Here is a 14,639-nt window from a genome sequence, read left to right as displayed (position 1 = left end):
TACGCCGCTGATAATGAAATTGTGTAAACATTACTGGAAAAAGATTTGGGTTTAAGCCATCCGATGTAGCCATCCGACCAATTTAGGTGAGTCAATGGTGTGTTTGGAAATCTAAAAACCATAAAAGCATATCTATAAGCTGACAACAAAAGCAAATCAATGAAATTGTCATTGACGTAATTATCTTTTTAGGGATAAGGAACTAGTCTCTGAGGGACAACAAAGTTAAAGAAGCTTAAAGACTATCCTTTGAGTAGAGCTCATGCAGAGGTTTGTCGATAGTCGTTGTTTTTCGAGCACTATTCGGGAAGAGAACAGGAAAATAGGGGGGCGGTAAGTGAAGCACGCTCCGTAAGGTAGACATAGATATGAATATAACTGCTTGGTGTAAGATAGCAACAGACCAGCAGCCTGCAGAAACGAAACGAGTGAGCTCTGTGGTTATTACAGTTTAACACTCTGTCACAAACACGTTGGCTAATGCTACGGGCAGCTAAACGACATGAGGTGATTGTGTCATCCCGAACACGTGGAGACCAAGGTCGGCATACCGCAGCCCAGCGAAGCTTTGCCGGTGGCCAGCGCTCCCACCGAATGTTACAACGAATATTTTCTATTCCGCATTTACTTGGATCTCTCCAGTCTTACATAATATATGAGGAGTTGCTTTTCATTTAACTTACGGTGGTAGGTCGCCACCTAATATTGTTGCTGTTAAAGTTGCTACTGCAATTGAAGGGATATGAGACAAATGTGATTTTTAGGTGAGATAATGTTTTGGGAAAGGAGGGTTTGTGCTGCAGATACGACAGATAAAAAAAAAAAGGACAAGTGCAAGTGGGATTCGCGCTCTGGGGTCTCTGTACAAACTTAGTAATGTATATATATTTCGTGTGGCTGAGTGACCGGTTGGAAATCTTTCGGTCACACGTCACTTCAGCGATTTGTGTCCATAACCCAGTCGGGGAAAGGGGATTTACAGTTTAACGTGGAATTCGAACCTCGTGTTGATCCGGCTACTCCTCACATGGTTGAGCGGTGATGGCTAGGTTAAAAGAAATATTGAAAAATCTGTGGTCCGACCGAGATTCGATCTCGCAATCTGTGCGTTTCCAAGCTCTCACTTTGCTAGACCACCAGTCGCAACATGTGTGTAGGTAGCTCATCTATAGGTTTTGATGAGTGAGTTTGCGAGTATGATAATGTGACCCATATTTCTGTACCTTTTGATTTTATAGATTTAAAAGTACACATTTTTCACACCGTAAAGGGATTGTAGACCTTAGTGACTCAAATTTCAACTGGATATCTCTTTCCGTTCCTGAGAAAAAAGGTCTAAACAGACACATATAACAAAATATCTTATTATATGAGGGTTCCATTTTTTAACGATTGAAGTACGGAACCCTAAAAATAGAAATTAAGTAAAAAGAAAAGTTTGTTACGATGTTAGTAGCGACGTAAATTATCAGCCATTTAATATCCTCTATTGCGTAAAGGCCATATGTAGAATTTACGAACTTTCCTGTACTCATCCATGGTGTTCCCGCATGTATTCAGATGCCGCTACCCACTGTACTTTAGTTTATCGTCTCGTTCTTTTTCTATTTCTTGGAATCCATCATAGCAGTTCTTTGGTCTACCTGCCATCCATTCGTCTAGTTAAATGTTCCACCCACCGCCACTTCAAAAATGGTTCAAGTGGCTGTAAGCACTATGGGACTTAACATCTGAGATCATCAGTCCCCTAGACTTAGAACTACTGAAACCTAACTAACCTAAGGACATCACACACATCCATGCCTGAGGCAGATTTGAACCTGTGACCGTAGCAGACTTGCGGTTCCGGACTGAAGCGCCTAGAACCGCTCGGCCACCGCGGCCGGCACCGCCACTTCACTTCGTCAGTCATAGTCATGTCATTCTCTGTGATGTATTCACTGATGAATTTGTTTTTCTTTCTCTCCTATAATTCCAACAATCCGTCTCTCCAATGCCGACTGAGAAACTCCGCTGTGAATAGTTTCTGCGTTGGAAGTCCACGTGTGACTACCGTAACTCACAAATAATAACGCTCACTGATTGTAAGCTTTCCTTTGCATACACATCGGAAACTAGATTTAGAAAAGTTTTTTTACTTCACCGATAGCATTCCAGTCTTTTTTACTCTACTGTTTGTCTGCCTGACAATATGACCGTGTTTTCGATTCCGTAGCAAGTAAATTTTGCAATTGGTTGGACGGGTTACTCTTGTAACAGATACAGCCAGATCTGAGAGTCATTTACGTTGAACCAAAACCGATCATTTTAAAGAAATAAAGAATTAAAGGCGGACAATAAAAAATCTGTTTACAGCTTTAGTCCCAAGTTCTAGACTTTGCATTTCGTCTGCTGCTATGGCGAACATCAGAAGCTATGGAGAAAGGTGTTCACATTTTTCTAACTGTGTATTTTTCTAACAGTAAATAAAAGGTCTATAATGGAAGCCCGCGACCAGTCTACTGACCTGACTGCGGGCAGAATAAAACATTCTTCCTCGTCGGCACTAGTAGGAGAGCGGTGGGTCCATCGTTGGGAAAGATCCCTGCTATTGATGTAACTGCAGACTGAGTGGGCAGAAGGCCGTCCTGGAGGCACCGGAACAATAAAAAAAATCCTCACCACTTCCTGAGATTGAACCTCGGACCTCGAGGAACTGAGTCTAGTGCTCTACCCGCTTTCTGCTTCAGTGTCTTTTATTGTACTAAAACACAGTGAACTATAATGTTACACAAAATTTGATATAAACTCAATCATTATCAAAACATTTTTCATATTGTTACATTAATTAAGGAATTAAGCTTTTTAAATGAAATTAACAAACTATAAAGTATCCACAGCATTAAATGATTTTAACTACTTCTTGCAGGACATATTTACTGTGCTATGTTGTATTTCTTGAAGTAATTTTAGATATAAATTAAGGAACAGAATTTAAAAGAAAACGCCACAGAACTTGTCACATAACATTTGTATTTTTAAATGGTTGCTGTCATCATGTGTCCATTCTTTTTTTAAAAAAAACATATTTCCATACTTTTTGTGGTCTGAGCACTTGATAATTTTTATGTAATACGCACTTACTATACATATGGCATTCAATTATATTGTCAGCTTCCAGATTATTGATGACATAGTTCACATAACGTAGCTCACGCACTGTCCCATTAACTAATGAATTGCTTTGTTTTTTTAATATGGGAAAGTGCCGAGCCTGCTGCCTGCAGAACGTTGTCGGTACAAAATGATCTGTTGAAAATCTTCTGACCAAAGCTAGATCTTAGAGCCATTTCCAGTTTTGTTTATTGCCAGCAAATATAAATTTATTACTACTGTGTGTACATTATCACTTTCTGACCCGGAGTTGTTTGACTAATCCTGATTGCATTCAGCCTTTCATTTGTGCTGACTAGATTTACACTTCTATACCATGCTGTAAATATTTCAGATGAATGTCTGCCCATGTTGTTGTTATTCCATACAGCATCCCATTCGATGGATATCGGATACTTCGTTTCTATTTCGTTCGAATTTTGACGTTCAACACACTCGCAGTGCTACACGCTTTATCAGCTTTCCTTACAGAAACATTACTTTTTGACCCGTTTCTGCGCACAAATTCAGCTACATTATCCCACTTCTCCAACAGCTCGACGACAGTCACGGGACTTAGAAATTTAGCGAAGACACAGTTTAAACACAATTTTCGGTTTTGTCGGCAGATGACATAGTGCAAAACCACAATAGTTTATCAATACAACTGTTCATCTTCAGCTGGTGGTAGTTGCCTTTGTCACTGCTACAAGAAGCGACTGATGTAACGGAGCTGCTGCGTCGAAATTGATCAGGCCATGAGCAGGAAACGCACGTGCGTAGGAAGAGTGCCGCAGTTGGAGGAAAGCATATAGCCCTGAATAAAGTAAGCACCGTCAACTCTGCGGCGGTCGCAATTTTGGACCTAAGCGGCTGCAGCAGCGCTATGGATAGAACTGTTAAATTCTCATTTTTGAAGAGGCGAACGGGACTACACGTGCGTGTAATACCCTACTGAGTAAACAATGAACTACAGTTTTCAATTGTTTCCTCGTTTCTACTGAATATATGGAGCGAATAAAACGATTATTTTCGCAATTCCGTCACTAAAATCGTGTCATTTAGTTTTATTCATAGTACGGTAAAACTTCACTGCAGTTACGCTTGTTATAAGTAGTGTATGCTCTAGGTATAATTGCGTTATGCATGATGCCCATTCCGTTTGTTTGAGGGAGATGTTTGGGAACTGCATACCATACTGAAAAACATATACCTACTTCTGTTTACAAGTTAACGTCTTGAGCATTTCTTGCTTTTGCAGATCATAAATCTTTTATCTTTTACGTAACTAGCAATATAACTTAATTAACCAATAAAAGTAGAGAGTAGGGTGCCTGGCGTAGACGAGGTGCGAGCAATTTCTGTCCGATAATTGCCATGGCGAGTGGGACAGGAATACCGCAACACAGCAATAAGCCCGGTAACTGTCGTAATACATAGGGACTCTGCAACTTGACTACCCACTCGAATCACGCTGTAAAGTTTTTCCAGCATATCTCGTGATAGCCTGCGTGAAAAACCACTGTGGAAGTTAATTCTGATTACTAGTTACTGTGATTGTTGTGAAATGTCCAGGTATCTCTCTGCCAGATTTTCTAACAGCGTAATAACACTCGTGAGTAACTGCACAGAATCATCTTGTTTGCAGTCGACAGCTTTATACTTTACAGATTTTCCGTTCGACGTCATTAATTTAAATCACCGGAAAATTACCGTAGGGTATAAAATATTAAGTTGCAGCAGAACTGTAAATTATCTTTTGTTCTACTGTTTACTTAATCGCTGCTGAAACACTAAGATTTAAAAATACTTAAGGACGACCAACATTCATTCTTTCACAATGTCCTGGTCTTATTACTTTTCCTCGTAGTTTCCAGGCAATGTTTAAAATTTTCTTTTTGTCAAAATCACACGGTTTCGCAACGGACAGTTGGAATTGATATACTGTGTTCAAGGACATGTTTGGGAAGAGTTATATGGTTGAAAATTAAGTGGTTTTCGAGCTTAATCGGAATGTGAGCTACGTCAGACATGAAACTTAGTTTCTTATCATTTCAATTCAACTCAAATTGATCAAGTCTAAAATGAAGCTAAAAAAGGAAATGGATCTCGAAATGTAATACGAAATTGAAATTAAAACTCTTGCACAACTTCATTATGAATCAAGGAAAGGGAAGAAGACAGTAATATTAAAAAGCTGTGGGATGGATTGATCTTACGAGCTTGGATTATGAATACACTACTCTTATAAGTTGCATTAGAAGGAATGATAAGCTGTAAGTTCCATATAATGTTGTATACATCATTGTTACGTAATCCACGAGATAAATGTTTGTTCGTTTCACGTAGTCTGGTAGATTCTGGTGGAAATAAATATTTCCTTCCAATTCGATGCATCCATATTTTGCATATTTCCCCATTCATTGTGGAATTAGCAAAAACCTACTATTTAGCGTTGTCTTCAAATAGCAGTTTAATGGCGTTCTTCAACAGAAAAGTTGACACGTTTCGTTAGGTACTTAATTTAATATAAAATGAGTATGTTTCGAGCATCCGTATATACTTAGATAACTGCTAATTAGATCAATTATTCCATTCACTCCCTCACGTACTACTTGGGTCCAAAATGGGTGCTCTGTTACGTGGCGTTCAACTGACTAATGGCAGCGCTCGATTGTCGGCAATCCATACGTAAAAGGCTGTCGCTAATTTCCTTATTCATAGCTTAGGGGAGCTCAAAATGCCCCCGGTCGAGAGTCACAGTAAGGCTTTCCACGCGTGTCCTGCGAGCAGTGACTATGCTGCAAGACGCTCGTGTGATTAAAAGCTGAATTTAATCTCACAAGGGAAACTTCCCATCGAACCCCCTTCAGATTTAGTAGTAAGATGACTCAGTGGATAGCCCCTCAAAAGCTGGACACATCTCAAGCACGAAAACAGGAAGGTGTACTGAACTGCGAAAAAATGAAGCAAAATGGAAACAGTGAACGGTCCAAGAACAGAAAAGTGCAATATAGAGTAGAATGCAATAGCAACGAAGTCGTGGGTAAGTGGTCATGGTCTTGGACTGCCAAGTGGGCAAGGCCTTGTTTAAAATTCCCTCGTGCCATATATTTATCTATACAATGTTATAAACGTTCGTCCAGTCATTAACACGTTTGTTCTCTTTCTGTAGTCTTGGCAGTTGTTATACTGTTAATTGGTTATAGAATTTGAGTTACGTGGTAAGAAGTAGTTACCGCCGCAAGTTAATGTGACTACCAGTGGGAGAGATTCCGCATAGACCTCCCACAGCAATGAAAACAACAAATAAACGGCTGGGAACTATGTTACAACAAAGGAATTCCAGAATCGAGACTTCCGAAACGGAAGGCAACATCAAAAACGTTAAAAAACCTATTTTTTGACAGAGCACAGAGAAACTGTGCGATTGTGAAGCTGTTGCGTTGATTTGTTGCAGCTTATGTGACAAACGATTTTTTCATCATTTCCTTGGGAGTGATCACATTCAGTCATACGAACACCTATATCGGGCAAGGAGGCACATCTCCCTCACTTACCAGTCGTATTAATTAGGTGTGTCGATAAGAATTTCCACCATATGTCACACACACGTACTGTAACTGATGCCGTGTGTGACGCACCAGCCGTGTTTTCCGGTGGAAGATTCGGCTGACTTGTCGCCTTGTCATTAAACGTTTGCAGTTCCCACTGGAAAGCCACTTGCTTTCGGCTGCTAATAGAGTAGTTGTGCAGCACAGCTGTCACTATAGGTCCCTACTTTACTCCTCGCTGTTGCAAATGGACGTTACACCACGACGCATATACAAATACAAATTAGAATTAAACGAACAGCCTAAAAAAAAAAAATTGACACGATGCAGGTTTGGTCAGGGCTAGGAAGCTTGGCAGTTCAACGCCATAACCTCTTTTTCATTACGTTCGGTATTGTTCGTTGTGTTTGGTCTGGTTGGACGTCACATGTCATTTGTTAAAGCTCATCATTGATTCCTTTTCTCAGATTTTTATTACAGAAGGTAACCAGCCCTCTGACTGAACACGTTGAGCTACTGTGCCGCCAAAATTGTTAGTATGAGGGAGCTTTGAACACGGCTTGCTAGCTTAGTAGTGCAACATCGTGACTATTTGACCACGACGCCGTGGGACTTATCCACGACGCCGTGGGACTTATCCACGACGCCGTGGGACTTATCCACGACGCCGTGGGACTTATCCACGACGCCGTGGGACTTATCCACGACGCCGTGGGACTTATCCACGACGCCGTGGGACTTATGCACGACGCCGTGGGACTTATGCACGACGCCGTGGGACTTATGCACGACGCCGTGGGACTTATGCACGACGCCGTGGGACTTCCCGTCTGCTCTGTATTGCATTTCCACATCTTGGACCGTGTACTGTTCCTATCTTTTTGTGTGTGTACAGTACCTTTTCCTGTTTTCATGCTTGATCTGTGTTCAGTTTTTGACAGGCTGATCACTGGGCCCTCTTACCACTAAATCTGAGGAGGGTGCGATGGGGAGTTTCCCTTGACAGCAGAGTGCTGTGTCGAGTGATGGATCAGAGGTTCTTCTCTCTCCCATTTTAATTTAATGGCAGTCAGTTCTGGATTACAGGTGGCAGTTAGTTGAAAACTTGGGTCACTAGTAAGATTGTCCGCTTTATGGATACATATGGGCCCCTTAAGACAATCCTAGAAAGATGATGCCATGGATAAAACTTCAGTCTTTTGCAAAACTTGAAATTCCCTGTGTCCAGGTAGAGCTCAGCTACTGCTGATTTATCACGTAGCCCCAAGCGCGTATGACGATGGCGTTCAACATAATGTTCTTGTATGGTTCGGCACGTTCGTTCAGCATAAGATTTCCCATATTGGCACGGGGTCTTATATACATAACGTTTCCTAGTTCCAAGATCGTCTTTGACTGAACGCAACAAATTCCTCAATTTTACAGGTGGCCTAGAAACACACTTGAAAGCTCTTGAGGGTTCTTTCTGTTCTTAAAAACTTGCTGCGTCTTTCAGCGCACAAGTATTGCCTGCTCCTGACCTGTTAAATTTCAGCGCTGCCGAGCGATAATCACAGTCGCGTCTTGCAGCAGTGCAAACAGCAACTACCACTAACTGAAGATGTCGAACAGTTCTATCGACTAAGTACTTTGGGATTTGAACAATACAAACCCGACAAGTGTATTTGCAACAGATCCGTCGGGAAAGCCTGAAAAGTCACGACGAAGGCACAGTAACTGTCAGAATCTAATTGCGTGGTGTGTTCGGAATCGGAATTTATTCCAATTACCTCCATTAGGCAACCGTGGATTTCCAGGTCGGTAGGTTGAACTGGGCATGTTTCCTTCCAGAACGAGAACACCAGAGTATTTTTTCGTACAGTGTCAGCCACTTTCTTCAATAGCGAAGAAATTCCTGTCGTAACCGAAATTTCGCCAAAACATCATGTATGGAACGGATGAACACACTGCAGAAAATATTCAACGTCTCAACGTCTCGACGGCTAGAGCTGGAATGTTCTACACGGCTGTCGCTGATAAGCGAGCTTGTGTGGTTGCTTCTTGTCGAGATGTTTTGAGCGTCAGTTAACAATTTAACCTGAAAATGTTAATAATACATCTAAATTTTAAATTGTTTTTAAGAGAGATCGGAATTATTACTGTTGGTTGCTAAGGGAAGATACTGTACCCGCTAGACCACCACGGCCACACTTTAAACAAAAGAGCAGAAGTCTTTGTTGGTATCTGTAGAACTGGCTCCGCACAGTGACGTGATCCGAAGGTCATAAAAATAATAGTCTAGCCAGATTTGGTCCTGGGGCTTGTCCGGCAGAGTAATTAGCGCTATCTCCTTTAAAAGATAGATTTTGTTTCTGGATGTAAATTACTCTGAAAGCACCTCTCTGACGTAACCGTGGTCGTTACATTTCAAGACCCCAAATGGTCATACCAAGGTGTCAAAGCAAGCGTTGCTAAATACTGACTTTCCGTTCGTGAAGGCTGAAGAAAATTTGTGCAAGAAGGGGGGATAAGAACCTTGATTCCTTGCTTTTCACGAGGTCACCTTAATAATGAGGCTAGCTAAGCACACATCCAGACTTCGCTCATATTCACTGCCGATGTTGTTTTCATCTGTTACTCGTGAGTGCTACTACCTGGGTATTTCCCGTGACGTATATTGGTACAGCACAAATATTGATTTGTCGAGACATATTCATTACAATGAGGTCAGATTTTTCTGAGCATACTTCACTCCTCCCATTTCGTGTCATTGCATTTCATTCATCCTCATCAATTACATCGCTTTACTGTTCGTGAAATTAATGCAGTTTGTGATGTATCGTTAACGCTTTGATCAGACACGTACATGTGTATTCCGAATTACTTTATTTGCTTGGGAGGGTCAATTAATAATTCTGATAAAAACCCATTAAACGTCTGGAAATTTTTCCAAATGACGATTATACTAGCAGTTGTAAACAGCTTGAATCAGGTGCGACAAGAGAGAACTATTTAGAACCACCTGAAGCGTCCATTATAGTGGCGGCTGCGAAGCACTGAAAGAATGGAGCTTCAAACTGTTCCCAATCCTTTTCATTTGAAGCACTGCAATGATGGACCGATCAATACAACAGCACTGAACACCATTCCACTTATTTTTGGCTGAAAGTTTAGAAATGGCTGTAAAAGCGCGAAAAGTGATCTGGCCGTTCAGTGTATGTTAGAACAACGGAAATCACTGAAACGTAGCATGACGTCTTAATGCAAGACGGGTGGGTGAAAATGCTCGAGATAGCTGAGGCTATGCATTTAACTTACCGCATTCATAATATCCTTAACGAAATTGGAAATGGATAGCTTGTGTTGCGGTGTGGGTGCCGCGATTGCTAACATTGACAGAATCTAAACTAGGACGAAATGTCAACATAGTGTCAATGGTTAAATGCTGTCTGCACAGATTCATAACTCTGTGTAAACTTCTGCCTATAAGTCTACAAAAGCGTAACTTAGGCTATTATGCTTCACATTGGCGAATGAAGAGAGACCAAGATTGGAGAGCAAAAAATGCTCATTAAGCTGGACAATGCACCGCTTCCACTGCAACAGTCACAATGACGGGAGTTGTGAACTATACCTAGACTTCGTTCCTTGTTCATCCTGTTCGCCATATTTAGTTCACATTTCCTTAAATTATTGTTGCTTTGAGAATAAATCAGTCGCATTGCAGCATGGATGGTGGAGATAGCAATAAAAGGCTCCAGGGAAAGAGTAGGCCCAGTGAAGTCTATTGACTATGGCCGAGAGGTGGTGTGACACGCAGGACTTGAGTAACTGTAAGAAAATCGCAGAGATAATACGACCTCGTGTAAAGCAGGGAAAGATGTGGTGGTGCTTCTCACTGGTCATGAGAGACAATTACTGCAAATTACTTCGTCAAAAAAAAAATTCGGTATACTGCTATATTTTAGAGTAGAAATTGCGAAAGATAAGTCGGCCAAATGTGGTGCATTACTGTTCCGATATTACTGGTTTCACCATTTGTTAAGACAGTTTCTTTACTTGCAAAATAGTTTTTCTCACATTCTGGTGAGAACTGATTTTAGGCAAGGTCAGTGGCTTTGTCAATGTCGACGCTTATTTATTTTATTCATTCACTCTTATTTCTAGAGGTTACTGAAAGACGTATTGTGGAGTACAAAGCACTCAGATTGTAGAAGACTGGGGTGCGAGTCCCATATGGCCACTCAATTCAGGCATCCTGTATCATTTCAGGAGAATGACGTAGTGTATGTCCTCTGACTGGGCCACATTCGATTTTCTCATTCGTTTAGGCACTACATGTATTAGAAGTAGCAACTACCTGCAACAAAATTGTGTAGCTTGACTTTTCATCTACATTCAGATGGCTACTCCGCAGTCCACCGTACGGTACTTGGCGGAGGTACCTCTACAACTACTGGTAGTTTCCTTTCTTGTTTCACTCGCTAATAGAACGAGGGAAAAACGACTATCTATATGCCTCCATATGAGCTCAAATGGTGTAAATCAGTATTAATAAACGGACTGAACACAGTTTTTAACAGTGGACACTGGTTAGTTCAGCCCATTGTTTCACAGAAATATCATTTCCAGCATCATAATGATCTAAAACACACGTTTCAGAATAGTTAATTCTGAGCTAGGAAGTCCTAAAATTTGCTGCGGATACCTTATCTAATTTCGGTTGATAGCATGTGTTTCAGCTGGTATCGTGTTATAGCCAATTCTAATTTGAAATGACAGTCTTAAATATCTCACGAGGTACTCCAGTAATTTTAGGTTGGAAAAATTCAAGTGACCTCTAACAATTTTAATCTCCTTATTCTGTCGTACTTTACAGTCTCAGATTTTAATTTTGACAACATATCTATTTGTCGTTTATTTTAAATTATCTAAATTATTAATCATAATTTTGAAGCATCATTCCACAAGACTTCGACCTCCAAATCTTTCACACTGTCTGCTGCGTTATACGAGGGGCCCTCAATAAGTAGTGCAACGCATTTTTTCTCCGCCAATTTTGGTTGGAAAAAATGTGAAATTTGTTATGAGACATCATAGAATATTTCCGCCTCATCTCCTCTAGTTTCATGAAGTTCGGGTTGGTAGCGGCGCAGTAGGTAACTTTCGAATTGGCGTCTGTAACGGAGGTGCATTCCAAGCAGACAGCTCTCATTGAGTTTCCTTTGGCGGTAAACTATAGCGTCGATGGTACTCATAGGCGCTTGCAGAATGTCTATGGAGACCTGACAGTGAACAAAAGTCTGGTGACTCGTAGGAAGAGGCGTTTATCATCGCGCCCAGGATCGCCAAAATCTGTCCGATCTCCCGCGTGCAGGCACACAGCTGTGACCCCTGCAGTGTCGGCGCGTGCGGACTCTCCCATTCCAAGTGATCGACGGACGACAAAGACCTCGCTGCACAACCGGACGTCTCCGCTGGTGGTGCTGACACACTTGTCCTTCAGTTGGGGTACTCAAAGCCGTGTGCCCGCTGGATTCCTGCTACCTAACAGAGGACCATAAAGAGCAACGAAGGACCATGTGTGAGGATTTGCTTGTGCCTTATAAGGCTGATTTTTTGAAGGACATCGTCACAGGCGATGAAACATGGGTTCGTTAGTTGGAAACGGAAACAATACGGTACTCCGTTGAATGGCGCCACACCGCCTCTGCTCTAAAGGGCTTATTGTGTTTGATGATCGCCCTCATGGTGCAACTATCAGCTCTGAAGTGTTTCGTGCTACCGTCAGGAAACTGAAAAAACGACTTCAGCATGTTCTCTACCAAATGCAAACGAATTTCTCCTTCTCCTCCATGATAACACAAGATCGCACTCAAATCTGCGCACCCGAGAGGACCCCACGGAACTTCATTGGATCGTTCTTCTTCATCCAAAGTAGAGCCCGGATCTCATATCTTCCGACTTCCATCTGTTTGGCCCTAGAAGGTTGGTTGCACTCTGAGGGAAGCAGTATGTCAGTGATGGGGAGGTTGCTGACCCAGTAGGACGTTGGCTCCGACGTCGGCCAATAGAATGGTATCATGTGGGCATACGGGCCCTTCCAGTATGATTGTGGAAGGCCGTAGCATTAAACGGAGATTATGTTGAAAAATAGCGTTTTGTAGCCACAAGAGTAGGGAATAATGTGGTGCGTTACAATCTTGAACGAAACCAACCTGCTTTCAGAAAAAAATTTGCGTTATTTATTGAACTCCCCTCGTAAAACTTGTTTTTTAGCGAACTGTGCAGGACTGCGTTCCCCGATGACTGTCAAATACACTGCAATGAATGGCGTGAACATTCTTGCAATGGTAAGTTTAATGATCGACATAACGTTAATCAAATATACCCGTGGAGAACATACACAATTTGTGTCCATCCCTTATAGCATTAGGTTAATGCATGAAGGGAAATTGAAAGCTTGTTTGGACTATGAAGATGTTGGTTTTTCATAATTTATTTAGATTCTGGCGAATCCCCGAATGGGTGGTTGAAAGTTATCACGACCGTTTCCCTTGTAGTGTAAATGTTTCTCCACCCATTCTCTATGGCTGATTGGTGGCGGATCATTTAAGATATTTCTTTCCAAAGTGTTAGCCTTGCAATCGAAAACTAGTTTTACATAAGATAGACTGCATCATAGAGTAGACAGTTCATTAAGTGTCTGGTTAATGAGGTATGTCTCTGTAGAGTGAGGAAGGGTGTGTTGGTTACAGTGATGCTGGTGTTCCGTTATATGATGAACGAACTGAACGAGGACCCTGGGAAATACGTGCCCAAGTACCTAGGCCTGACCATCGAGGGCGACGAGGAGAGGGCGGCCGCCATCGGCCGGCAGATCTGGGACTACTACATGGAGGACCAGCCCCTCAACAGGGCGACCATCGGCAGACTCATAAACGTGAGTTGCTGCTGTTGCCGCTGGGGAGCTGTGCAGCGTGTGCTGACAAGAACACTACTCACACGGAGACAACTGTCGTTTGCAGATGACGAGCGATTTCTACACGTACTACGGCGTGACTAGGAGTGTGGAACTGCACACGAACCAGACTTCTATGCCAATGTTTGTCTACAACTACGCATGGCAACGTCACAAAAGCCCCATCGTGTTAGGTAAGTTTGGGCGGAGATAAAACTTTGTAGCTTAGTTAAACAATGAAATAAATGGATATGTGAGGGTGCATTAAAATGTTCGAATTTCATTGTGAAATCTTCTAAATATTCTGATTGACTTCAATTCCTTTCTACTCTACCTCCTAACCCTTCATACTGAGTGATCTGTGATGTCATGCTCACTGATCAGTGATGTCTTTGTCTTCTGTTTAAAATTTCTCCTCCCAACCCTATTCTACACACGACTGCTAAACAAAATGGTTCTACGTACCTTAGAATATGCATCTCCAAGTTGATCTTATTACGATTTCACCACTGTAATTTAGCCTCTACTGCAAGACATAGCTATTGCAAAATGTTTGTTCTTGCTCTTTGTCCTCCTCCTAGTTCTTACACATGGTTTTAGGTGTGAAGAACGAATCATTTCTTCCTCAAACTTTGATCAGTGTTTGTCGCTGGTTTATTTCGTTTTCACGTGATGGCTTTCTTACCTTACTCCATAAATCTTTATTACAATTGTCTTGTGTAACTTACCTTCTTATCACACAAAATTATTCACTTTTTATGATGCAGGTTTTCCACTTTCAGGTCTAACAAGATGTCTCTCTTCTGTCATCTCAATGAGCAGTTACTTATTGTAAATTCAGTGATTTATAATCTTAACAATAAGCTTGTTTACTATGGACTAATAATATGTTACTCCATAGTTACATTAATGAAGCTAATTACTATAAAAAAGAGCTCCATAAAAATGAAATCAGCGTTACTGATACAAAAACAATCTGATTCCAGTCGGGTTAATTTGCAGACCACCTGCGA

At 41.5% G+C, this 14,639-nt stretch overlaps 1 protein-coding gene across 1 annotated transcript in view; it reads left to right on the top strand.

Moving 5' to 3' along the window:
• LOC124795934 (venom carboxylesterase-6-like) overlaps positions 1-14,639 on the top strand; it is a 122,319-nt gene that overhangs the window by 95,643 nt on the left and 12,037 nt on the right. The window contains exons 7-8 of the mRNA XM_047260014.1: positions 13,424-13,608; positions 13,694-13,820. Coding sequence (XP_047115970.1) covers positions 13,424-13,608; positions 13,694-13,820 — 312 coding nt within the window. The remainder of the gene's footprint in view (positions 1-13,423; positions 13,609-13,693; positions 13,821-14,639) is intronic.

The sequence above is a fragment of the Schistocerca piceifrons genome, chromosome 4, assembly GCF_021461385.2.
Source record: "Schistocerca piceifrons isolate TAMUIC-IGC-003096 chromosome 4, iqSchPice1.1, whole genome shotgun sequence".
In the NCBI taxonomy this organism is placed as follows: Eukaryota; Metazoa; Arthropoda; class Insecta; order Orthoptera; family Acrididae; genus Schistocerca; species Schistocerca piceifrons.
The sequence above is the reverse complement of the archived record's forward strand: the minus strand, read 5'-3'. Positions and strand labels throughout refer to the sequence as shown.